The sequence below is a fragment of the Chlorocebus sabaeus genome, chromosome 20, assembly GCF_047675955.1.
Source record: "Chlorocebus sabaeus isolate Y175 chromosome 20, mChlSab1.0.hap1, whole genome shotgun sequence".
In the NCBI taxonomy this organism is placed as follows: Eukaryota; Metazoa; Chordata; class Mammalia; order Primates; family Cercopithecidae; genus Chlorocebus; species Chlorocebus sabaeus.
In genome coordinates, this window is record NC_132923.1 from 16878371 (window position 1) to 16905369 (window position 26999).

Here is a 26999-nt window from a genome sequence, read left to right on the forward strand (position 1 = left end):
TTCTCAGTGAATTGAGAGTCCAAGTGATTAGCTGAGAATGAGTAGAAAGCAGCTATGGCAGAAGAGAAGTTGTGACTAGCCCTCTTGGGATGGGAGAACAAATGGACTGGGAAAAGGTAGTAGAGTTACCAGGCCATGGTGAGGGTCCACTTGAGATGTATGTTTGTACATTTAAAGTTAACAAGTTAGTACAAAGTTGTGTTTTTCTTCATCTATGTTTAGCTGCTCAGGTGCAGGTGTAGAGTAGATTAAGAATTGGGTTTAACCAACATTGAAGGTTTGGTAGGCCAGTCCGACAGAGAGCACAAATGGCAAAGTGTGTGCAAGGGATTGCTTATGGTGAGGCACCATGGTTAATCTGAGCTGGGTAAGGAGAGAAAAGAGGTGATGAGGTGTAAAAAATGGTAAAAACGTAGAGGAGTCAGTGGTGGTCTCAGTGGGAGAAAAAGGTGTGGGGGTACTTTAAACAGGAGCTGGGAAGATAGAGGTGGTTGGAAATTGCAATGCACGAAATTAAAATGTTGGAGGTGGCATAAACACTGTAATAACAAAGTCCACATTATGACTGTGGAGTGGGAGGCTAAAGTCATGTCCATCAACATGGACATGGACATGGGAGCTTCAGTGAGAGGCTAGGGCAGGTGAATTATCTTATATGGAGACTGACATCTCACATCCATTGCGATGACTGATGGTGAAGAGGAAAGCGGTGATCTATGTGCTTAAATTTTATGAATGAGGGACAGTGGAACATGACAGTTAGTTGGCTGCAAGAATAAAGGGCACTGGGTGGCACAGACTGCAGCGTGTGCTTTCAGACAGCAGGGTTTTTGAGAGGAGGAAGAGGAGATATACCCTGGAAGTAACAGTGTGAAGCAAAGAGGACACAGGCCTTGTTGTAAGCACTTAAAGTGTGTTGGATTGACAAGAAGCAACAGGTATTTCAGAGAAGAGATTGGAAATGAAGAATTTCACTGATGACAGAACTTTGCAAAAGGCTCAGTGTAAGAGCAGGAGGTGACAGAGCAAGGTAGGAGATTGAGTTAGATCACCACCGCACCAAGATATATGGAGATAAGAATTTAAAGATAAGATGGAAGACTTAGATATCCTGGACCGCTGGGGGCACCTAGACATTCTCTGTCTGTAGGAACATGAAGTCAACTATATCCGCCTAAAGCAGGAACCACTCCAGCTCTTTTCTGTGTTCTCTACAGGCTCATATTAGACAGGGGGGTGGTGGTGGGGATAATTGAATGAACTAAGGAGTGAATGCATGATTCTCGTAAAAGGTAAAGGAAGATTGGTGCTGTGGGAGGAGTGGAGGGAGACATTCATTTGGAAAATCAGATGGCAAGAGCCTTTTCATTGCGTAATAGAAGAGCAAAGCAGAAAGACCAGAATCTGGAGTCAAAAGACATGGTTGAGTTCTCATTCTGCAACTTCCTAGCTGTAGGTCTTTGGGAAAATGACTCCTTTATACATAACTCTGACCTCATCTATAAAGTAAACCTTTCCTCCTTAGGAGATTGAACTTCAAACTGTCACCTCTTTGAGGCTCCTGTCCCTTTACTACAACAGTAATTGCATCCACTTGGAAATTGTGTAGAGCTGTACAAATAAAAGTGGACAATAAACAGGAGAAATATAGTAGGTTCCACATACTCTAATGCCCAGCCCTTGGCCTGTGTGCCAGCATTCCCTCCCAACTCCTTGAAAAGCTACTATTAAAAGAGTTTCCCTTTGGTTTTGAAAGATGTTTCTTATAATGCATAGCACTTTAAAATAATAACAACTAACACCACAGAGAGGAGTGTGGAACACCCAGTGAGAGTAATACAGATAAGGAGCCAGGGTCTAAAACAAGCCACATAGGATTACCTTGGGACGTGATACAACAGGGAACATCATAACCTCCCTGCTTAGATGGCAGGACAGAAACAAGGCTGCCACAGAGCCTGATGGAGTAGGAGGAACCACGCCCAGCCATTCCCACACATGCTCAAGAGCAAGGCAGCTATGTACATGTTGGAGAGATGCTGTTTGTCTTTGACTCGCCCATGTTCTGAGTGAGCCCTTTGGCCCAGTTTTAGAAGCAGACTGAGCCACGGTGAGCAGAGGCGGGGCTTAAGGAGGCAGGAGTCCTGGGGCTTTATAAAGCCCTGTTGGGCACCGCTGGGCATCTCTTTCAAGGTCTGTGAACTGCTGGCTTTCTGCTTGCTCCTTTGGAGATGCAGCGTCTGTTGACTCCAGTGAAGCACATTCTGCAACTGACAAGAGTGATGCAGGAAGCCTCCCTCACACCTGCTCGCCTGCTCCCAGCAGCCCACCAAACGTGAGTCACTTTTTGATAAGCATCTTGTAACTAGTAAAAGAGACAGAGGGCTTGCTCTTGGGGAAAACTCACTAGAATTCCACTCAAAATTTGGCAAGTCTTGTGCACAGCAGCCTTAGACAAGCAAGTTAACTTTACAGGGTCTCAGTTACCTCACCTCTAAACAGACAATCCCTTTCAGCTGTAGAATGAGAAGAGCCCAAACCTCTGACACATGCTGTGTTTGTGAGCAATGGCATCTTTTACTCCACCAACTGCACGAAGCAGTAGAAATATCAGTACCAGGGCCACAGCTCTCCTCTCTCCACCACCATTCCAACCTTTACCCCTAGCCTCTGCCAAGACCCGCAGTACCCTGTGCCAATTGCAGTGTAAATAAAACCTGTGACTTTAAATCACTGCAACAGGATCAGAAATGGACCGAGGATAAGAAGCTATGTTTGTCTTGTGTTCCAATTTTATGAAAAGGGGAGATGTGTGTTTATGTGTGTATGTGTACATGTTCTTTGTAAGAACAGGCACACTCCTTTTCTTTGTAAATACTCCCTGAATGTGGCCCAAGTACTTATGTTTTCCATAGTCAGCAATGATGGTAATACAGCTATCGTTAGTGCCTCCGGCTCCCAGCCACCTATGTGTTGCTGTCTAGTCCCCAAACAATTCACTACACATTGGGACTAGTTTTATATTCTATGACTACTAAATATTTATAAAAATGATTTTGATCTAGTGTCTTTCCTTGCCAAATACCCAGGGAACCTAGGTGTATAGATGTGCATGGTAGGGGCTGATGCACGTAGCTTTCTTATATTCTTCATTGTGCTACCATCGCCTCACTCTCCCCATGCACTGCCAAACCCTGCACATAGGTTAAATGTCCCAGCTCAGGGTTTAACCTGTTTCTGTATTTGTGAAGAAGAGATTGATGTGGGTTTGCTTGTTTCGATAGCAATAGTTGGCCATCAGCCAAAAGACACACATCAATCCTCCCAGACATTCTGACTTCCTTGGTTCAAACTCTTGGAATTATTCACATTTCCCTTCTGGTGTATTTACAGTTCATCCCATTATGCGTAGCTTGAACTAATATTGCTTTTCATGAGTCATCTTTTCTCTATATGGCTAATAGCCTTTAATCCAACCCACATTGGCTCTAACTCCAACCTAAAAGTGACTTCCATCTCAGCATCTGCTTTGCTGTCTTCAAAATTAAGCAAGACTTGTGTCCTCCACGTCCTGTATTTCTCACGTATTGTCTCCCTGCTCCCCTACACACCTGCATCTCCAGGGTTCCTTAGTTGTTCAGTCACCCCCTGCTGTGGCCACTGCCCCTTCATTCCCCTCCAGTTCTTCACTGGCAGAAGTCTGTCATCCATCAAGGTTTGCCTCAAATGCAGTCTCTTCCACGAAGCTTCCCGGATCCTCCAACCCACTGAAATCTCTGCTTCCTTTGAACTCCTGTGGATTTTGCCCACATCCCTCTTGTGGCCCTGACCACATTCTGCCTTGAAGTTGGGTTATATGTGTGCTTATCATTCCTCACACTGGTCAAGGAGGTCTCAAGAACCTCGCCCTCTTCTTTTCTTTGTCCAACCTCTTTGTTCAACCCTCACAACCCCTTCCCAGCACAGTGCCTGCAATGTAGTAATAATTTTGAAACACAAGGGAAGGAGGCAAGATGGAATACAGAAGGAAAGATGTGGTACATGTTTTTGAAGTGGGCAACACCAGGAGAAAATGATTTAAAATTACACAAAGTAAAAAAAAAAAAAAAAATTACACAAAGTGATTGTTCTTTAGAGAAAGCACAAGATGAGAAGGATACTCTTAACTATGGTGGGCTGAAGCTTCCGAAGCCTCTACGTGTTAATTTTCTTCAACGCTTTATAATCCATTTCTAGAAATAGCTCCCCATCAAGACAGCTACAAAAGTTACCAACTGACCCGATCTAAGCTTCTTCTTGCAAACTTAGATTTCTAACTGGGAAGAAAGGGAGGGAGTCAGCCCAGAGAAGGCAGAGTGAGAACGAGGCTGAGAGAAAGGCAGCCAAGCTGGCAGTACAAGCACTGGCTAACCATTAGCTCCTAGGTACTGGGGAAGCTCCTCTGTAAACATTTGAGAGTACAAACTCCAGTTATTTGGAGGGCGTCAAATAAACAGGGCAGATAAATAAACCCCAAACCTCTCCTGTCAGATATAATGTGTATTTATCACTTTGCTTCACTATCTTGTGATCATATGATCCACTTTTCCCTGACAGCTGTCCTTAAAAGTGACCTTCCTGCTGGGAGAATTGGGGCTACCAGAGGCTCAGAATCCCAAAGGTGATTGATAGACACATTCAATCTGAGTTTCAGCTCCTGTAGAATGGAGCTAAATTTATAAGCCTGGCACCCAAGGCAGTGAAGGGACAGAATATTTCTAACACGTGATAAACTATGAAGTTATCCTGAGCACAACACTTTACCAGTGTGTGCCTTGGTTTCACTATCTATAAAATGAAGAATGTTGCTGAAGTGAACAGAAGGTAGGAAGTACTTTTGTATGGTAGCAGTACAGAGATCACCAAGTTCACCTCCCATATGCTCCCATACAAAAGGGAACACGGATTTTCACCAGGTATATTAAGAATCTGGGTTGAAGAAAAGTGGATTGGTCCAGAAAAGAAATAGATCATCTTTCCCCTCTTCTGCTGACCCCTTTCCCCCACCTTTTTTTTCCCTCTGCTCTCATTTAGAATTGCTCTTTCTGCTCTCTGTGTTCCCTGTATATTTAGCTGTAAAAATGTCTGCCTCTTTCACTGGGCTGTGCTCTCTTTATGGGCACAATGCATGTCTTATTCACTACTGTGTATTTGGACTAGAACTGTGTTGGGTGTGCTCAATAAACATTGGAAGGCTCAATCAGAAAAATCAGCTAGCAGAAAACTTACTTGTAAGTAGGAAAACAATGGGTATGTTCTTGTGTAGAAAAAAAGAAAGAAGAAAGAGAAAGGCATATAATTAGAGGTATACTTTAAAAATGAGTAAAGATTGTATCTTTACTCATGGTGATGTTGAAAGATTTATACAAGCCCTATAAGGGCTTATAACATGTAGAAGTAAAGTATATGGCAATAATAGTTCAAAAGGATGCAGAGAGTAAATAAAGGCAACCTAAAGTTTTTGCAGTGTTCCAAAAGTAAGAAGTATTAATTTAAGTAAGATTTCAACAAGCCAATTATGCATGTTACAATCTTTAAGTTCATCAGTAAAAGGAGAAGAGGGTATAAGATGAATAATAAATATTTGCTTATTCAAAAAGGATATGGAAAAGGAGGAATAAAAGAACAAAGAACAAATGAGACCAATAGAAACAAATAAAAACCTAGACTTAGTTCCGGGTCATGGCTCATGCCTGTAATCCCAGCACTTTGGGAGACTGAGGTGGGCTGATCACGAGGCCAGGAGATTGAGATCATCCTGGCTAACCCGTCTCTACTAAAACTACAAAAAATTAGCTGGGCGTGTTGGCAGGCACCTGTAGTCCCAGCTATTTGGGAGGTTGAGGCAGGAGATTGGCATGAACCTAGGAGGCGGAGCTTGCAGTAAGTAGAGATCACGCCACTGCACTCCAGCCTGGGTGACAGAGTGAGACTCCTCTCAAAAAAAACAAAAAAAAAAACAAAGACTTAGTTCCAACTATATCAGGAATTACAACAAATATAAATGGATGAAATACTCAAATTAAAACACCACTATTGTTAGACTTATTAAAATTTTTTTAAAGGACTAAAAATATACACCAGTTACAAGAGACGTATGTTAAAGATAAAGACTTTAAGAAGTTGAAAGTAAAAAGGGACAGAAAAAGACATACCATGCAAACAGTAAGCAAAAAGCTAATGTAGCTATATCGGTGTCAGGAAAGGAAACTATGCCAAGAATATCACAAAGGCGAAAAGGGATATTTAACAAGGATAAAGGGGTCAATTCAATGAAAAGATGTAACAACACTAAATTTGTAGTCATCTGATAACATAGCTTCAAAACATCTAGAAAATTAATTAAATGATTGCTATATTACTGTCTTTTGAGGAAACTATCTACAGACCATTAGTGGGAGTTTGATTGTTATCTCCATCACAGGTTTTCTACAGCCTCTGCTGTCCCCCTGGCCAAAACAGATACTTGGCCAAAAGACGTGGGCATCCTGGCCCTGGAGGTCTACTTCCCAGCCCAATATGTGGACCAAACTGATCTGGAGAAGTATAACAATGTGGAAGCAGGAAAGTATACAGTGGGCTTGGGCCAGACTCGTATGGGCTTCTGCTCAGTCCAAGAGGACATCAACTCCCTGTGCCTGACGGTGGTGCAACGGCTGATGGAGCGCATACAGCTCCCATGGGACTCGGTGGGCAGGCTGGAAGTAGGCACTGAGACCATCATTGACAAGTCCAAAGCTGTCAAAACAGTGCTCATGGAACTCTTCCAGGATTCAGGCAATACTGATATTGAGGGCATAGATACCACCAATGCCTGCTACGGTGGTACTGCCTCCCTCTTCAATGCTGCCAACTGGATGGAGTCCAGTTCTTGGGATGGTACGTACTGCCACGAGCCTTATGTAAGAAAGGTGCTGGGATTGGAGGCTGAATATTATCAGTTTTGCTTTTCAGTTCCCCAGGTGGCTTCATCTAGTGAAGGAAGGACAATATATTCACACAGCTGCTGCTATCATCCAACAATAACCACTTAGACTTATATAGCTTTACACAGTTAGGTAGCATGTTCACATAGCCATTCATTTAATTCTTACAACAGCCTAGGAAGTGTGTATTATACCAGATTTATAGATGAGAACATGGAAGATCTGATATCCTACACATAGTGAGTGGCAGAGGCAAAAATGCCAAACCGCATCTGATATATTTCCTATTTTACTGTACCTGTTTCTCTTAAACATGTCCTAAGTCTCTGAGAGAGAGATTGGTGATGTTGAAAGATTTATACAAGTTTAGATGTTCAGGAAAAAAACACCCTCGTAGAAATAGGCCCAGAAAACCACAGGATAGACTGTGAATATTTCTCCTCTTTCTTCCTTAGCTGGCTCCTCGGATATTGTTTTTTGCTTAACATATTAACATTACCTTGTATCTTACTTATATCTTCTCCCAATGCTGTATTGGAGGACTAACCCCTGTTGTTATGGCAAGAAACAATTCAAGGGAAACAGTACAATATGAGAGTTTGAAGCCATAGCTCTATCAATAAACAATGATAAATTCCTTAACCTTTTGAGCCTCGGGATTCTTATATGCCTATCTGCCTCGCTTAACTCATAAGAGGATTGAATAAAATAATTCATAGAAATGTGAAATTTTCATAAAGATATAAAAAAGTATGTTGGCAGTAGTTAAGACACTCTATTTACTAAGTTTGAAACTAGGATTAAAAACCTTAGAAACCATGATAAGCATTAATCATAAAATTAATCCAAAAGCCTTAATATTGGCAGAGTCCTCAGAGATTATCTAATTCAATATCTTTTGCCTTAGAAAAAAGAGGTCAAGAGGAGTTTAACAGTTTATCTCTGTTCATGCAGCAAGACAGTGCAATTCCAAAAGTCCATTCCATGCTTTTCCAACTGCCCTACCTGGCTCCATCATTAACAATTCCACTGACATGGGATGGTCCAGTCTACATCATCAAGTCTGTTCTTAAAGTGCCTCTCCTACTTGATACTTGTATTACTACCTCTCTAGTAACCCCTACCACCATTACCACCAGATATGTCCAACCAATTATTTAGTTGAGGAGTAGAAATGAAAAATAAGGGACATTCACCAGCCTTTAACCAAAAATCAAAGAGCCTATTCTTGAGATCATTGTCAGCCTTAAGCCTGCCATTTCAAATGAGTAGATTCTTCTGACGGACTGGGTATTCCACAGATGGGGTTGCAAATGCATCTTTTAAAAAAAATATGGTATCTTGGTATAAAAGTAAAAATTTTAAAAGTAAGTTATTGAAATGTGAATTTTTAGTTTGTATTTAAAACAAAAACACCTAAGCTTGAGCCCGGACACTCGGACTATATACCCCGTAGGTGACAGCAACCACCAGGACCAGAGGATGCCAGTGTGAATGAGAACTCTGCTTCTGACCTAACCAGTCGTTCACCTGGGGACCCTCAGGTGGGAGGGAGTGGCTCTGAGACTCAGGGAGTTCTGAATCACTCCAGAGAAAAGAGGAGGGCATGAGGAAAGAGAAGAGTATTTCTGGCTCAGATTGGCTGGGAGTCCCCATGTTTTCTTGTCTTTTTTTTTTAAAAATGAAAGTAATTAAAATTTGTATTTGGGAAAAAACATACCCATACACAAAAGTATATAAAGTGAAGAAAAACTCAGCCGGTCGCAGTGGCTCATGCCTGTAATCCCAGCACTTTGGGAGGCCAAGGCGGGCGGATCACAAGGTCAGGAGATCGAGACCATCCTGGCTAACACGGGGAAACCCCGTCTCTACTGAAAATATAAAAAATTAGCTGGGCGTGGTGGTGGGTGCCTGTAGTCCCAGCTACTCGGGAGACTGAGACAGGAGAATGGCATAAGCCTGGGAGTTGGAGCTTGCAGTGAGCTGAGATCATGCCACTGCACTCCAGCCTGGGCGACAGTGAGACTCCGTCTCAAAAAAAAAAAAGGTGAAGAAAAACTCCTCATTTGACCCCCCCCGCCCCGTTACTACTTCTCAAAATTTAACACTAGTGGTTTCTTTGTATTCTTCCAATATTTTCTCTAGGTCCTACAAGTATACATGTATTTATTCCATTTTAAACGTTGTATAAAATATTCCTCATCTCTTAGGTCTTAGAGATAATTCTGTATCAACATATATAAGGTCCATCTGATTCTTTTTAAAACCACAATATCCTTTGATGGATATGCCAAATTTTATTTAATTAGTCCCATATTGTTGGATATTTAGTTTTTTTGCAATGATAAATAAGGTTTTAATGAACATTGTACAATAGCTTTGTATGCTTTTGGCATTGTATTATAAGAATAAATTCCTAGAAGTGGAATCTCAGGATAGGTTGATTTAAAAGTTTGATAAAGTGTGCCAAATTCTTCTCCAAAATGTTGTACTAACTTACATTACTACAATGTATATATTATCAAACTTTCCAATCTTTGTTGATTTAACAAGTAAAATTATAATGTTTTTGATTTGCGTTTCTTTTATCATAAGAAATCTTGAATATTTCTATGTTGTTTATTGGCCATTTTCCTATTATATAGTTTGCCTTTTTTTTTTTAATTTTTAATTTTTTTAGACAGAGTCTTGCTCTGTTGCCAGGCTGAAGTGCAGTGGCAGTAATCTCGGCTCACTGCAACCTCTGCCTCCCAGGTTCAAGCGATTCTCCTGCCTCAGCCTCCTGAGTAGCTGGGACTACAGGTGCCCACCACCGTGCCCAGCTCATTTTTTGTATTTTCAGTAGAGATAGGGTTTCACCGTGTTAGCCAGGACGGTCTCGATCTCCTGACCTCATGATCCTCCTGCCTTGGCCTCCCAAAGTGCTGAGATTACAGGCGTGAGCCACCATGCCCGGCCTAGCTTGCCTTTTTAGTGAAACTTTTATAAATGAAAATAAACTGCTTTTTGTTGGTTGTAAGTACTGTAAATACTTCCCCAATTTGTCTTTTGACTTTGTTTCTGATAGAAAGCTTTGATTTTTAGGTAATCAAATTTGCTGGTCTTTTCCTAAATGGATTCTAAATACTTTTCTATCATTTCTAAAATTTTCAAAATGTGTGTGTGTGTGTATACAGGTAGAAAAAAGTATTGTTTTCCTTTAATTTTATGTATATAAAATTATATATACTTAAATATATATTTATATATATTAAATATACCAATATACATATATTAATATATTTATATATACTAAATATATATTTACATTTATATATATTTATATGAATTATTTTTTATATGTATTTTATACATATTTTTATACGAATTATTATATATATTTATATATATACACACACATATGTATATACACACACATGCACATAACATTGGGGAAGAAAACAATACTTTTTCATTGATGTTGGAGTTGGGATTATTATAATTCTTAAGAGAAGGTTCCTGGATTTCAGTGAATTTGGGTTGGAGTCCTGACTCTGAATCCTTATTCTACCATTTATTAGCTATGTGGTTTTTGGGCAAGTGGCTTAAATTCTTTAGGCCTCAGTTTCTTCATCTGTAGGATGGGGATAACTATATCTGCTATATAGATTTATCATGAGGATTAAATTATATGGAAATATGTCTCCCAAAGCAGTGCTGTGGGTGAATACTGGGAGCTTCCTCACAGGTCAGAATACTAAAATTCCTACCATATTTCACCCATGAACTCAGTTTTTGGGACAGTACTTCTGACAGATGAAAGTGGAACACATAATAGTCAAGACCACAATTATTTATTGAATACTAGTCTGATTATCATAAAGTTAGTGACTATGGATCATTTACTCTACATAAACTCTTTTCACGCTGAAAGTAGTGCCATGCAATTCTCAGGATCCAGTCAGAACTGGGTTTGAATATCAAAATCCATATTAACTAGGTATGTGACCTTATACTAGTTACTCAGTTTCTCAGGAAGGCAATGTGTTCACTTATGAATGTGGATGTTACCTACCTCATTGGATTGTTTGAAGAATTTTTTAAGGATAACTAGTGTCCTACTAGTGTTTTTAGTGTTAGTTTCCCTCCCTGTCCTTTACCTTCTATGATTTAGGATATAATTTCAGGATCATGGAGTGCTATAAGGAGATGAGTACAAACACAAACCTGAATTTTCTCCGAAAGTGTCAGTTAACACATTTTTCGCTGGAGTCAGAGTCAGAATTCTGTATAAATGAGCGTTTTACTGAGTGTCAGGACGCTAAATTTTGACTTTACATTTCAAATGTATCATGAATTGCGCAAGAACATAAGCTCCATAGGACTGGGATTTTTTATTTTGTTTATCACTCTATATCCAGGACCTAGAATTGTGCCTGGTACACAGTAGGCACTCAGTCTACTCCAGATTTCGTAGTGATGGTAATTATTTCTTGTTTCTCTTTACAGGTCGTTATGCCATGGTGGTCTGTGGAGACATTGCCGTCTATCCCAGTGGTAATGCTCGTCCCACAGGTGGGGCCGGAGCTGTGGCTATGCTGATTGGGCCCAAGGCCCCTCTGGCCCTGGAGCGAGGTTTGTAGTAAACCATTACCAAGAGGCTGTGCATGGTGTAGCTAAGAACATAGATCCTAATCCCACATTGGCACACCTGCTACTCAGGGCTGGGGTATGGGTTTGAGGATGGGTATTGCTTGCCTCTAAACAGGGCTGATCTGTGGAGCAGAGGGAGGAGAGGAGAAATAGGAGAGGGGAATCCGGGAGGTTTCCTCTCCTGTGTCATCAGGCATTGGGATAATGATGCATGAAATGAGTGGTGCAGATACTGGTGAGGAACCTTAGGGAACTCTTCTGGCCATCAAAGATTAAAATAGATAACTGGATATAAAGCTCAAGTCTTTCCTTTGAGACTCTTGGCTTCTATTCCAGGTTTTGTTAAGCCCATGTAGGTGAGGAACGGGAAATGTACATCTCATTTGTGTAATACCAACAACCTGTCCAACTCCTTTTGAATATGCAAGAGATGTTGAATGGGCTCGAACTTGGACATGGGACACAGATAATGACCAGAAAGCTCTTTTTACATGGTTCTCTCATCCTTTACGCTCAAGGTAGGCTGCACTGTATGGTCTCTGAAACCCTCTGTGTGCCTTTCCAGGACTGAGGGGAACCCATATGGAGAATGTGTATGACTTCTACAAACCAAATTTGGCCTCAGAGTACCCGGTGGTGGATGGGAAGCTTTCCATCCAGTGCTACTTGCGGGCCTTGGATCGATGTTACACCTCGTACCGTAAAAAAATCCAGAATCAGTGGAAGCAAGGTATGCGACTCAGAGGCCAGACAGTGGGGGCTCTATTCACATAGGCCAAGAGTTTGTACCCAAAGGCCCTGGCACGGTCTCTTCTCTCCTGCCTTGAAAATAATGTCAAGAGAATTGTTTCCTGTCCTCTTTCTTACACTCTTCCCTGGGTCTATGCTAAAATTCATCTGGATGTCATTCAAGTTCAGATGTAAAACGGCTTCTAACTTGAGCTAAATAAAAGAAAGTAAACAATCCAGGGCAAGGCCCCCAGTATGAAACCAAGGGGTGTCAGCCACTTGGGGAGACAGCATTAAGAGGCCGGACAACCACATTCTACAGTGGTTGGCATTTGTTTCTGGTTAAGTCAGGCATGGTTTGGTGCTTGGTTTGTAGTTTACCATCTTTTAAAGTCTGACGTTGAGAAATCGTACCTATATTTTCTATATGCTAAAGTGTTGTCAGTGATTTTTCTCTTTGTGGTGCTATTGCAGGTTGATTTTATTTTCACCTTCAGTTTTGAAATTTCCCTGCTGAGAAATATGTACTGCTTTCATAAGCAGAAAAGAAGCAAATAAATCTTCCTTTTAAAATACAGAGAAGCAGGGAGTGGTGGTTCACGCCTGTAATCCCAGCACTTTGGGAAGCTGAGGCAGGAGGATCACTTGAATCCAGGAATTTGAGACCAATGTGGGCAACAAAGCAAGACTCTGTCTCTAAAAAAAAAAAAAAAAAAAAAAAAAAAATACAAAAGTTAGCCAGGCATGGTGGCATGAGCCTGTAGTCCCAGCTACTCAGAAGGCTGAGATGGGGGTAATTGCTTGAGAACAGGAGCCCAAACAGTGAGCTATGATCAAGCGACTGCCCTCCAGCCTGGACTACAGAGTGAAACAAACCCTGTCTCTAAGAACATATGAATAAATAAAAATAAATACAGTTAAACCCACTTTCAAGAAATAAATAGTATTCTTGCCTGCTCAGGCATGCCCAGATGGGCATCCGCAAAAGACAGATTGCAGTGTGGGAGAAGGCATGGATGCCTTGGGGGTGGCATAAAGAGCTACCTCTTGTCTCTTTCCACTGCAGTGGGTGGGGGACCACCTACCAGAGGTGAACCTTATGGGTAAGAAGTTGCCTTGGGCCTCTCTGCCTCTGTCTGTCTTCTGTAATTGGTTATTTGCTCTTAACTCCTCTGAATTCTGTGGCATTTAAATTTTACTCCTTATTTGCATATGTAATGTGACAGATGAGGCTTTGGATCCCAGCACTAAAATATAATCTTTCCTAAGAACAAAGGTTGCATTGCACTGCTCTTCAGAGTGAGAGAGACAGTCTGTAGAGTAGAGTCAGAGACATCTGAACCTGAATCCCAAACTAGCCTTTTTACAGTTGGGTTACCTTGGACAGATGACAATGTTTTGGAGACGGGTTCCTCCTCTGGAAAATGAAGAAAATGATATAACACAAGGTTGATTTGAGATGAGTATCATAGAGACTGGTAATAGTAGACACAAAGACTTTGTTTCTTTCCCTTCTTTCCTTATTAGTAGAGAGTGCTTAGTAAGTGCATGTAAAATGAATAAATAAAGCTTATATGCGTTTGCAGGAGGTGGGAAGTAGTTCCCTGGGAGGTCTGGAGAAACTTGGCACAGTTAAATCTCAGGGAGGAGATCTAAATGGCTCACCCCTCATGCCCCATCCTTGCCTTCACGCTTCCTCTTCCAGCTGGCAGTGATCAACCCTTCACCCTTGACGATTTACAGTACATGATCTTTCATACACCCTTTTGCAAGATGGTCCAGAAGTCTCTGGCTCGCCTGATGTTCAATGACTTCCTGTCAGCCAGCAGTGACACACAAACCAGCTTATACAAGGGGCTGGAGGCTTTCAGGTGAGTCCTCTTCTTGGGGATCCTAGAGGCTGGTGAGGGGTGAGCAAGAAGGAGGCTTCTTCATGCCTTGAGTCTGGACCACCAGCACCCCTGTGGGGGACAAATGGCAATCCTCCAGTAGAACAGGAACCATCCTAGATCCTTCTGTGGGGCAATGGATTATTGGCTGGGTAGGGCCCTCCATGAGTTAATGCAGGGAAACACGGGGGATTTGGCAGCACTGCAGGATAAAGGGACAGTAAGAAACTGCAGAGAAGAAAGAAAGAAAGAGAGAAAGAGAGAAAGGGAGAAAAAGAGGAAGGGAGAAAGAAAGAATAGCTAAATCATTCAGTCAATAAACATTTTCTGAACATGTTATGTACTAGACATCATACTAACATCTCAGGATACTAAAATGAATGTGACTCCATGATCCCTGCCCTAGAGGAGCTCACAGTCTAAACAGACACAAAAACATAGAAGTAGATGATCACACTACAGGGTAGCAATTTGCGAAGTGTCAGGTCCCATTCTCACTTGTCATTGTCTTAATTCATGTCCTGCTTTTTGCTTCACTTTCTTCCATCTATAAAATGGGGATATTCCAGCTCACCCCCTTAGATGTGAAAAAGCAGAAGGAATGCTGTTTATTGATGCACCACACTAATCACTAATATTTACAAATAAATGTCTTCAATACAGTTTCCACTGGGAAAGGAATCTTTCCCTTTCTTCTTGGTACCTGTTTATTTCAAATTTCGGTCAATTTTATCAACAGTAAAATAGGCTACCAAGTGTAGCCCCTGTTACTAACTAGTACTCCTAACCCTGCCACTAACTAAAACATCAAAATTAGCACAAACACTGCTTGTAAGACCGGCCCTATTGAAACAAAAAGTATAACCTATACCAAATATACTAGCTTAATTTAATATATAAAGATATTATCAATAATAAAATAAATACCCTGATAGAAAAATGAGCAAACGATATGAACGGAAAATTTTCTCAAAGAAGAAATGTATATGATCACATTTTAAATGTGCATGTTCATTAATAAAATGTTTACTCAAGTTACCATTTTCTCTAGATAGTCTTTTTAAAACGTGAATACCCAGAATTGCCAAGGCTATGGGAAAATGGGCAGTAGTGGATGTGTAAATGGATCAGGTGTTTTGAGGAGTAACAGAAGAGCATGAAGCCAAAGCCTTAAAGATGTGCAACCTTTGGGCTCAGTAATCCCACGTGTTTACAAGAACACCTACCTATTCACTGTAGTGTTTTAACTAGCAAGGAACAGGAGCAGGAAGATAGGTTAACATGGGGTACATCCTGTCATGGACCATTCTTCAGCCTTTACAAATAATGTTTTAGAATGTCGTGGGAAAACACACGCGCGCGCGCACACACACACACACACAGAGTTAAGAAAGTATGCTAACCACAACACATAGCATGATTTTCTTTCTAATTTTCTAGTAAACTATATAAAAGTAGGGATGGATTCCACCAGAAAAATAAGAATGGTAAATCCATTAGTGGTATGTTCTCCTCTAGGCTATTCTGTATTTCCAAATATTGTAGAAAAAACATGCACCAAAAGTCTTCTCTCCAGAAGCTGTTACTTTTCCCCCTTGCTCCCTCCCTCTTCTCCCCTGGCCTCTCACATGGCTACCTCTGGTTGCCTCACAGGGGGCTAAAGCTGGAAGACACCTACACCAACAAGGACCTGGATAAAGCACTTCTAAAGGCCTCTCAGGACATGTTCGACAAGAAAACCAAGGCCTCCCTTTACCTCTCCACGCACAATGGGAACATGTACACCTCATCCCTGTACGGGTGCCTGGCCTCACTTCTGTCCCAGTGAGTACTGTGTCTGGCTCTGTGTCCTACATGCACACTCCCAGCCTCCACCACCATGGTCTGCAGGGTCAAAAAAGTTGGGTTTCTCTTCTGGCTCAGAAATTTAAAAGAAAGGAAGGGGACTAGTATGGTGGTTCATGCCTGTAATCTCAGCATTTGGGGAGGTTTAGGTGGGCAGATCGCCTGAGCCTAGGAGTTCGAGACCCGCCTGGGCAAAGTGGTGAAACCTCATCTCTACAAAAATTAGCTGAGCATGGTTGTGTGCACGTGTGACCCCAGCTGCTCAGGAGGCTGAAGTGGGAGGATGGTTTGAGCCCAGGAGTGGAAGGTTGCAGTGAGCCATGATTGTGCCATTGGACTCCAACCTGGATGACAGAATGAGACCCTGTCATAAATAAATAAATAAATATAAAAGGAGGGGAGGGAGAAAGCAGGAAAAGGAAGGAAGATGAAAGAAACTCGTACCAAAGGTGTATGTATAGGCAGATTTACAGTCTGTATCAGACAGTGGTCTCCAAAGTGAAGTACATGATGTCAAGGGATGGGCAAGATCTGTTCGGGAGCATGAAGAAAACAGTAGCTTTTGTATGCATATTTTTGTCTCATTTATTTAAAATCTCTATATGTAGTAGAGCTTGGTGGTTAAACAGGTCTGACTTTAGAGCCCACAACTTGGGTTCAAATTTTTTAAACTACTTATTAGGGTTGACCTTGGACAATACTTAACCTCAATGCGCCTCACTTTCCCCATCTGTAGCATATGTGCAATCATGATACCTGTGTTCTACTGTTTTTATGAGCATTAAGTATCTAAACCAATTAAAATAGCAGTGCTCAGCAGGTGCTCAAATGTTGGATGTTATTTCTATTCATTTTCTGTTGTGTGGGTTTTATAAGGAAGTACTGCATATAACATAGGAAAGGGCTAGGTGAGGTGGCTCATGCCTGTAATCCCAGCGCTTTGGAAGGCTAAGGCAGGAGGATCTCTTGAGCTCAGGAGTTTGAGACCAGCCTTGGGAACACAGGGAGACCCCATCTCTACAAAATTTTTAAAAACAATTAGCCATGGATACCAACACGCCTGTGATATCAACACTTTGGGAGACCAAGGTGGGAAGATCATCTGAGGTCAGGAGTTTGAGACTAACCTGGCCAACACGGCAAAACCCCTTCTCTACTAAAAATACAAAAATTAGCCAGGCATGGTGGTTCGCGACTGTAGTCCCAGCAATTCGAGAAGCTGAGGCATGAGAATTGCTAGAACCCGGGAGGCAGAGATTGCAGTGAGCTGAGATCGAGCTACTGCACTCTAGCCCAGGTGACAGAGTGAGACTCTGTCTCAGAAAAGAAAAAAATAGCTGCGTGTGGCGGCTTGCACCTGTAGTCCCAACTACTCAGGATCCTGAATCCTGAGGTGGGAGGATCACTTGAGCCCAGGAGGTAAAGGCTACAGTGAGCTGTGATCACAACACTGCACTCCAGGCACTCCAGGCTGGGCAACAAAGCAAGACTCTGCTAAAAAAAAAAAAAAAAAAAAAAAGCAGGAAAAAATGCTTATGAGTGAACTTGATCAAATTATTACTCACAGGGGATGATAAAAAAGTTATGACTGCTGAACCATTACCAGTCAACATGTGAGCTGAAGGGTGAGTCCAGTGGTCTGATCTCTACTTGGAGGCACCTTCAGAAGGTGCTAAACACCTTCAGAATTTATCCTGTCCTTACGAGAAGGTAGAAGCTCTATGTACACCAAAAATTATCTTGTGTTTTCTCTGCCTTATATAGCTGGGATATTAGCTGCTTTCCTTTTGGCAAGGTTTCCTACACGTAGGCCTGTCCCTGAGGTCTACCAGAAGTCCCTCTTTATGTAGGGTGCCTGGAACCCATTTCTAGTTGCGTGAGGTAGACAGGGAGAAGATTGGGATGATAGGCTGTTGTTCTATTTGCAGTGCAGAATATTTTATATATATATATACACACACATATAGAAAATGTGGTTTTTATTTGACTTTTTTCTCCACAGCCACTCTGCCCAAGAACTGGCTGGCTCCAGGATTGGTGCCTTCTCTTATGGCTCTGGTTTAGCAGCAAGTTTCTTTTCGTTTCGAGTGTCCCAGGATGCTTCTCCAGGTGAGTCTCATTTTTCTAGTAGGCATTCCTGACAAGATTCATCTGGTAGAATAACCATCTTCTTCCCCACCATTGCCGAGGCTGCCATCTTGACAGAGTTAATGTTATTATTAATAGCAAAGTAAATCACTGAAGGGATTTAAGCATGGAGTAAGTTGGTTTAATTTATGTGTTTAAAGCACTTCTTTGGCTACTACTTAGAGACTAGATTGAAAAGGAACAAAGGTGGATATGGGGAAACCACTTAGATTGTTCCAGTAAATAGTTAAGGCAAGAGGTAATGATTGCTTGGTTGCAATTGATTAAAGAGAAGTTGATGGATTTGAGATACCTAATAAGAATTTATTGATTATTTTGTGATTGATGTGATTAAGGACATGCATCTAAGTACTATGTGGCATACACCTTGATCAAATCAGTGTGTCTGCCTGCCCGTTTTGCTAACAAGTATGTTTGCTTATCATTTCTTGGTATTCTAAGTCACACACACTGCACATTCCTCCAGGGTGTAACCTCCCACAGAACCTGACTCTCTGTTGGACTCGTGATTGGCCATAGTGATAATGACAATGAAGAAGGTATAACAATCTTGCTTTTGCTTACCAGGCTCTCCCTTGGACAAGTTGGTGTCCAGTACATCAGACCTGCCAAAGCGCCTAGCCTCCCGAAAGTGTATGTCTCCTGAGGAGTTCACAGAAATAATGAACCAAAGAGAGCAATTCTACCATAAGGGTAAGAAAAGGGGCAGGAAGAGAGGAAGAGAAGGTAACTCATCTCAGACCCCATTCCAGTAGCTGGGAGTCAGGGATTCCTCAGAAATCTAGAATGTAATAGTCCAGGGTCAAGTCTTCTATGAGATACGGTTGGGAGAAGATTTGCTAGATCTGTTGTCCAAAGGGGCAAGAAGTGGTTGTGAAAACAGAGGATAGAGTTGGGAAGAGGGAGGCAGGATGCAGCTTCCCAGTATAGAGTATAGCTAAACACCCAAAATGTGTAGTCCCATGGAAGCCAGAAGTATAGTCTTTGAAAATACTGTCTGCAACAGTTGAAAGAGTGCAGACTTTAGCGCTAGATATCCAAATCTAACCCTGAGCTGTGCCACTTACTAGCTGTTTATCTTTGCAAAAATTGTTAAACTGTTCTCAATGGTCTTATTTCTGAAATCATACTGATTTTGCAGGATTTCCAAACAAATTAAATGAATTGCTCTACATAAATATGTTATCAACTAATATTACTGTCTCCTCCAAATTGCCCTCTTTCTCCACCAAACATAAAAACAAAATATTGCCCCAAAAGCGAGAAATAAAAGGAAAATGAAACCCAAAGGTAATACTAGAGAGACTAGTTAGTGGTTTTAAAACCATGGTACTGCACATTTTTACCATGGTTTCTAAAGGTTTTATATATATTCTCAAGCAAAACTTGAGATACATGTTTGTAGCATGGTCTCAAAAGAAGACAGAATACATGGAATTGGAAATGTTCCAGAAAACCTAGACCTAGTGGTCATTGATCTCTTCTGGACCAGTGGATATGTTATAGCAAAGAAAGACAATGAAAATAAAAATAGACCCAGGCGCAGTGACTCACACCTGTAATGCTAGCCCTTTGGGAGGGAGAGGCAGGTGGATCACTTGAGGCCAGGAGTTCGAGACCAGTCTGGCCAACATGATGAAACCCCATCTCTACTAAAAATATAAAAAATATAAAAATATGAATATAATATGAAAAAATAAAAATTATATAAAAATTAGATGGATGTGGTAGCACACACCTGTAATCTCAGCTACTTGGGAGGCTGAGGAGAACTGCTTGAACCCAGGAGGCAGAGGCTGCAGTGAGCTGAGATCACACCACCACACTCTAGCCTGGGTGACAGAGCGAGACTCCATCTCAAAACAAAAAAAAAGAAAGAAAAGAAAAATAGGACCTCTAAGACAAACATTCATGGACAAAGCAGTGAAATACTGCAATGAATCACAACCAGAAAATTTAGTTTAGAAGGAAGTGTCTGTTAGAAAACAGGAAGCTGGGAATTACATCTCAAAGTAGGAACTATTGACAAAAGGATGGGATGAAGGTTTCAGTGGAGGAAGGCTATGCTTATGGTAGGAAAATGTTGTACTCTTATAATAAAAGTCTTAATAGCCTTTTATTAAGGCCTTAAGTGCTAGATTCAAGATGGCCGCTCCTCTGGTTCCGCGGGTCCAGTGGTCTATTTGGTGGACTGAGGTGGACTTGCAGCCCCTTTCAGCACAGCCAAGAGAGCTTCACTGTGGAGGTGTAGACATCTTCATGACCATTTTCTCTTCCAAAAACTCATACAACTCTTTGTGAGTACTGCCTCTTCTCCTCATTCCACAGCGAATTTCTCCCCACCTGGTGACACAAACAGCCTTTTCCCAGGTACTTGGTACCTGGAGCGAGTGGACGAGCTGCATCGCCGAAAGTATGCCCGGCGTCCCATCTAAAGGTGGTGAGTGAGAGTTTGCAGAGTTGGTGGCATAAAACCCTAAAGTCTTCCTCTGGGTAACAACACAGAGAGAGAGGGTGAGGACATGTACAGGGAGAAGAGAGTTTAATGGAAGAGGATTGGGGTGAGAGGAGAAATGGGAGCATTATTTGTGGTATTTTTAAAAGGAAAAGCAAGTATTCAGAATAGGAATCTTGTAGCTTGGGAACATTAACCAGGCGAGGGAGGGTACATAGCTTTTAAACTAATCAGAAGTGGAGATTTGCACCATAAAGACCAATTAAAACTCTTGAGGCTCTTTGCCTTGGGAGGCAAAAGCTTGGGGGGAGAAACATGTTCTGAAATCTTGAATGTGAGAAATAAGAGTGGGATTTGTTTTCCTGATCTGCTGAAGATAGGAAGCTCTCCTAGAAGAAGCTTGACAGATTAGCATTCAGAGCATCCGTTGAGTGAACAGGCTATGAACCTGAACCTACAGAAATCCTTACTCTAGGGGGATGAGATCAGCAGATCTGATGAGCAACAGAACAACCAAGATGAGCAGCCCCAGAGCCTCAGAAATAGTACACACCAATGTGTGGGAGACAAATTCATAAGGAAATGGGTTGGTTGAAGAGTCCCTTAAAGCCAGGCACTTCCGCTGGAGGGAGTTTTAGGCTAAGGGTCGTGTAACAATTCTTATGTCATGGGATTCCTTCTGGGGAGAAGCAGTGAGGTTCAGGAAATTCATGGACACAAGGATAGGGAGAAGAGAGCAAAATGAAAGAGGATTGTGGGGAGAGGAGAAATGGGAGAATGCTGTATGATCGTTTTAAAAGGAAAGCAAACATTCAAAATAAGAATCTTGTATGAACCCAGGTAGCTGCCTTCAGGTGACCAAATAGGTAGGATAAACAGAATGATAGAATGAGAAGAGATTTATTTTACAACCCGTACATTTTAATTAGTGCAGTCTCCATGCTCAAGTTTTCAAGATTTTCCCCTCCTTTTGGTAGATGGAGAGGGAAGAAGAAAAAGGTGTGCCGAGGCAGGGAAGGAGCAGAGGAAGAGAGGGAAGAAGTCAGTGGGAGGCGGAGACGCACAGATACAGCCACCTGAGAGGAAGCAGAAGTGCAGCTGGAGGGATCCTGGGTTCATTCCTCACCGCTGGGATATTCGCAGGTGCCAGGCTGCTGCAGCCCAGGTGTTGTTAGGGCTAGGAGAGGTGGACAAGCGGGCTGAGGGCTGCAGGATGCCGTTGAGAGGGCGAGCTCAGTTAGCAGGCCCTGAAGACTGTGGTACTGCCTGGGAGCCTGTGTGCGTGTTGGAAATACGGTTCTTAAGGGCAGGTCAGTAGCAAAGAGGGGCTGCTAAATGTGTCGATTTAGTTCATTTATCAGGAGAAATAGGGAGGGAGTGGGGAAAGGGAGAGAGAAAGAGAAATTTGAAATTTTTAAAGGAGAATTTCCACATTGAGTTCCCTCCCTCTCATGGTAGACAAGCTTCTCACAAGTGCTTAGGCAGCATTATACCTGAAAAGAAAAGCTGGAACTCTTGAACTTTTCTCATGTTGATTATTAATATGAGCAGTGAACTTCCAACAATGAGATCTTAGCAGAAATGAAGGGCTGCTGTTGATGTAGAGCTCGTGGTGGAGCTCTGCAGTTCTCTGCACTGCCCTAGCCTGCCCCTCCTGCTTTCCTATCACAGGCAGATGTGCGATGGGGGACCCTGCCTACCCCCAGCCTTGGCTCCAGTAGCATTGGGCACAGATCCCTCAGGTGTCCAGGCTTGGCATTGGGTGCATAGTGGGAGCACCCTCAGGATACATTTAGGAGAGCCCCTCTGCACAGCCGCACCTCAGGCAAGAAGCAGGCACTGGGGGCAGGGTACCCAAGAGGAGACCCATGATTGAGTGACCTTTTGTTTATTTAAGTTCTATAGATGCGTGGAGAGCTTCCTGGGAAACGTATGCTAGCAGAGCTTCTGCCCGTGAATCATATTTTGAAGATCCCACTCTTAGCTGGTAAATGAATTTGAATCGACATAGTAGCCCCATAAGCATCAGCCCTGTAGAGTGAGGAGCCATCCCTAGCAGCCCCTTCATTCCTCTCCATGCTGTAATCACTATCCTGGGCTTGTGGTGCTAAGGACTAGGGGTCCTTTGTGAAAGAGCAAGATGGAGCAATGGAGCAAAGATCTCTTCATGAATCACTGGCCTCCAGAAATGTGCATGCGGATCAGCTGTTGCCTTTAAGATCCAGATAAACTTTCCTGTCCTATGTTATAACTTTATTATTATGAATATTGTTAAACTTCTGTGCCATTCCTGTGAATCTCCAAATTTTGTATCTTGTTCTAAGCTAATATATGGCAATTAAAAAGAGAGAAAGAGGAAATGATTCCTGTGTTTCTTGGAACCCAGAATACAAACCCAGCTAACAGGCAGCAAGCCTCCTGGGTTAGAGGGCTGGGTCCTTGCCTCACAGGCTGCCTCTGTCCCCTCGCAATTCCATTCTATTTCTGCCACAATGCCAAGTACTATGACAGAGACAAGGCAAATAAGAATGGTAGAACACAGCTTCCCCCAGCCCTGATCTAAAGACACTGCATAGACAGAGAGCAGCAGACAGGGGCCAGCAGGAGCTGTAGTTAAGATCTTCTTGGTCATTTCTTGCTGCTGTTATTGGAACAAATAAACACAGGGCAAACGTTAACAAGTTTTTGCCTTCTACAGCCAAAAGTAAAAAAATAAATAAATGTTGATACCTGGCAGGAAATGATTCCATTACAGGATCTTTCCCCCTTCGGGGAGGGCGCTGCTTCTTCTAGGGTCCTCTTATAAAATAGCAATGGTTCAGGGAGGTGGGGATTGAATTGAGGAAGGGAGTGGGAGGAGAGGGAAAGTATCAGGGTGTTGTCATCACTTCCTTATAGAAAGTTTCCTCAGCCACCCCCGTGAGGAAAGGGCACCATGGAAAAGAGAGAGGATCTTTTCCATTGGAGGGGAGCAGAACTGGTGGGGGCAGGGAAGGAGGCCTCAGGGAGCGCTTAAAAATGGCCCCACGGGAATGAGAAGCTGGGTCTGTTCCCTTCACTGTTTTTCTCAAGGCTGTTCATGCCACAACAAATCCCGGATAAGCCCCAATTTGTTCAGCGAATCCAGCATCAGCTGACTGCCTTCCCAGGCCTCTCTCAAGGTGCCTGCAAAACTCTACTCATCACACCAGCTGTGGCCACCACTTAGCAGCCTCTCTTTGCTTCTCTCCTGCTGCCTTCACCTCCTCAGCAAGACGTTTAGGGGCCCTCAACCTGGTTGGCATCCCTAGCAGAACAACATGTGCCTTTCGGTGTCCGGGTGCAGGGGAGAAAAGCCAGCATTCATCTTAGCTCTGGGGACAAGAGGCCTTGGGCCTGGCCTTCTATCCACACAGGAGCTCACTGTGGGGTGTGGGTGCTGAAACTGCCTCCCTCAGCCTCAGTCAGCCTCAGCAACCAGAACTTCCCATACGTCCTGCGTCAGAGGCCAGGCCTGTCTCCACTAGGGAAGCATTTGAGCACAAATAGGATATTAAACATACTCGACAACCAGGTTGTCAAGGGCTGACCAATTGAATGGACACTGCCCACACCCCGCACACCAGCTGGGCATCAGCACTGGTTCACCCGCAGGGCCTTAGTTTTTGCCACCATTGCACGTGCAGAGGCTCCGGCTCCCTCCAACTTCCCTTATTCACCAACTTTTATACCGAGCCCGAGGCCTTCCTCTGGCAGCTCTGGGACACTGATGCCTGCCTGCTCTGAACAAAGCCCTCTCCCCCATGTAAGGTCAGCACACGAGGGAATGAGCTGCCAATGACTCTGTCAACATTTTCACCCTAAAGTCTACAGATATCCTGCAAATAAAGACTTTGCCTGTGGGCAAAAATTCACACAGGGTGACCTAGGACAGGAGAAAGGATGGCAGATTGGGCAAGAATTGGGTTATGATACACTCATTCAAATGGGAATACTCAACATGTGATGTTAAAACTGATGCAAAGGATGGCCCTGCCACTGACTGTGAGACAAGCGCAGGCTCTAGGGGGACACACTGATCACACCTTCAGGAGTCAGCACGCTGAGGCAGATTCTGCGTGTGGCCCAGCTTTTGCCCTGCCTCCACCCTGAGCTCACAGCCAGCCTTCTGCTTCCCAGCCAGTGTGCACAAGAACGAACTTCTACCCTAGAAGTTCAGAGTGCAGTGAAGGGCAGTGAAGAGATGCCACATGCCACAGAGAGCACGAGGGAGTCCATGGCACCCTCTCTGTAGCACTAGCTGGATTTTTCAAAAATTTCATTGTATATATTTGAGGGATAGAACATGATGTTGTAAGATACATATATGTAGTAAAATGGTTACTGTAATGGAACAAATTAGCATGTTCATTATTTTACAAAGTTACCCATCCCCACTGCCACCATGGCAAAAGCAACTGCAATCTACTAATTTAGGAAAAATTCTCAGTACAATACAATATTATTAACTGTAGTCCTCATGTTGTACATTAGATCTTTTGACTTACTCATTCTATGTAGTTTCTTTTTTTTCTTTTTTTTTTTTGAGACAGAGTCTTGCTCTGTCGCCCAGGCTGGAGTGCAGTGGCCAGATCTCAGCTCACTGCAAGCTCTGCCTCCCGGGTTCACGCCATTCTCCTGCCTCAGCCTCCCGAGTAGCTGAGACTACAGGCGCCCACCACCTCGCCCGGCTAGTTTTTTTGTATTTTTTAGTAGCGACAGTTAACCAGGATGGTCTCGATCTCCTGACCTCGTGATCCGCCCGTCTCGGCCTCCCAAAGTGCTGGGATTACAGGCTTGAGCCACCGCGCCCGGCCTATTTCCTACTTTACATTCTTTGACCTATATCTCCCTAGACATCCCCCTCAACTGCTTTTCCAGTCCCTATGTCAATATATGTGACTTTTTTTTTTTGATTCCACATATAAGTGAGTGCATGTAATAATTTTCTTTTTGTGTCTGGCCTATTAGTCATCAGGGAAATGCAAATCAAAACCACGGTGAGATACCACCTCATATCTGTTAAGATGGCTATTACCAAAAAGACAAGAGATAGCAAGTGTTGGTAAAGATGTAGAAAAAAGGAGAACCTTTCTGTACTGTTGGTGGGAATATAAATTGATGCAGCTATTATGAAAAAGATCACGGAGGTTCCTGAAGAAACTGGCTGAATTTTACAACGAATCCTGCCCTTTAAGTTTGGGAGAGGTCATGTGGACAGCCATGGGGCACGTGATACCGTGAGATCGTCCCATACCCGTTCATGACCCAGTCTAGGAAGATATTTTGAGATGCTCAAGTAATCTGGGTTTCTAGTAGTATTCCGACCACATTAGTGCACAGAGCATGATTTGTTTAGGGGCTGAGGAGGAAGGAGGCTGAGAGGCTAAACAATGAGCTCAGTTTTTAACTGAATTTTTAACTTCCAGCCTGTTTTTCTACCCATCGTTGCACTCAAGTGACCTCGGCAGGTACCATGTGAGGCACAGGTATTTTTCCAGTTGGAGACAATGGGTTGTCTGATGTCAGGACACCCAGTGTCTAGATCTGGCTGAACATAATTGTAATGAGGTCACGTAGAGAACTCTTTGGTTCATGGGGTTGGTTCTATGTAAGGAATTGAGACCTGCCTGTCTGCTCTGAGACTAGCATAGGACGAAGAAACCAACGTTCACCAAGTGCTCCTGGCACTTCCCATAAGTCACTGTTTAATCCGGTAAATTCTCATTGCAGTTCTGTGAGAGGCACCATTAGCCCTTCCACAGGTGAGGAAACAAAGGCTTAGGAGAATTAAACACTGAACTCACGGTCAGACAGCTTCCAAAGCTGACCGTGGCATTCACACCCAGGCCCATTCCTTTCAAAGTTAGCTACAGCAAGGACAACGCCTCTGAGCTCACTGCAGACGCTAACACAGCCCTTAATGCTGGAGTTCTTACCGACGCCTAGCTCCATCACAAAACGAAGGAGGCCAGAGTGCTGGACTCGCCCCTGCCAGTGCCAAGCAGCTGCCCCGTGTCAAGCCTTCTTAGCCAGGCCAGGAATCTCAGAAACAGACACTACTGGGCACACACTAAGAATGGGTCATCCCTTATTAATGGGGGAAAAAACTCCCTGAAGTGAATCTTTTGGGTAGAGTACTGTTTAGCTGTATTTCATGAAAATAATCTTTCAAAAAAAAGTGACATGTTCATCAACCACACTGAACTTACTTTGTGAACTTGCCAAATATTCTCATATCCCCATGATTTTACACTTTCTTTCCCTTATGAAATCCTTCTAAACATCTCCCGAGATACCAATATCCTTAGCTCAAAT

The 26999-nt window shown here is 42.9% G+C and overlaps 1 protein-coding gene across 2 annotated transcripts; it reads left to right on the top strand.

Annotated features, from left to right (window-relative positions):
- Positions 1–1861: 1861 nt before the first annotated feature.
- HMGCS2 (3-hydroxy-3-methylglutaryl-CoA synthase 2) lies at positions 1862–23390 on the top strand. 2 transcript variants are annotated; one of them, XM_007977359.3, is made up of 10 exons: positions 1862–2335; positions 6464–6918; positions 11454–11579; positions 12163–12327; positions 14032–14197; positions 15869–16039; positions 18063–18169; positions 18776–18901; positions 20537–20648; positions 22561–23367. In XM_007977359.3, exons 1-9 carry the CDS (start codon positions 2232–2234, stop codon positions 20641–20643), a joined length of 1527 nt encoding a protein of 508 aa, XP_007975550.1. In that variant the 5' UTR covers positions 1862–2231; the 3' UTR covers positions 20644–20648; positions 22561–23367. The 2 variants fall into 2 exon arrangements, with proteins under 2 accessions (XP_007975550.1, XP_072864213.1); XM_073008112.1 differs by lacking the exon at positions 11454–11579 and having other exon boundaries at positions 22561–23390.
- The last annotated feature ends 3609 nt before the right edge of the window (positions 23391–26999 follow it).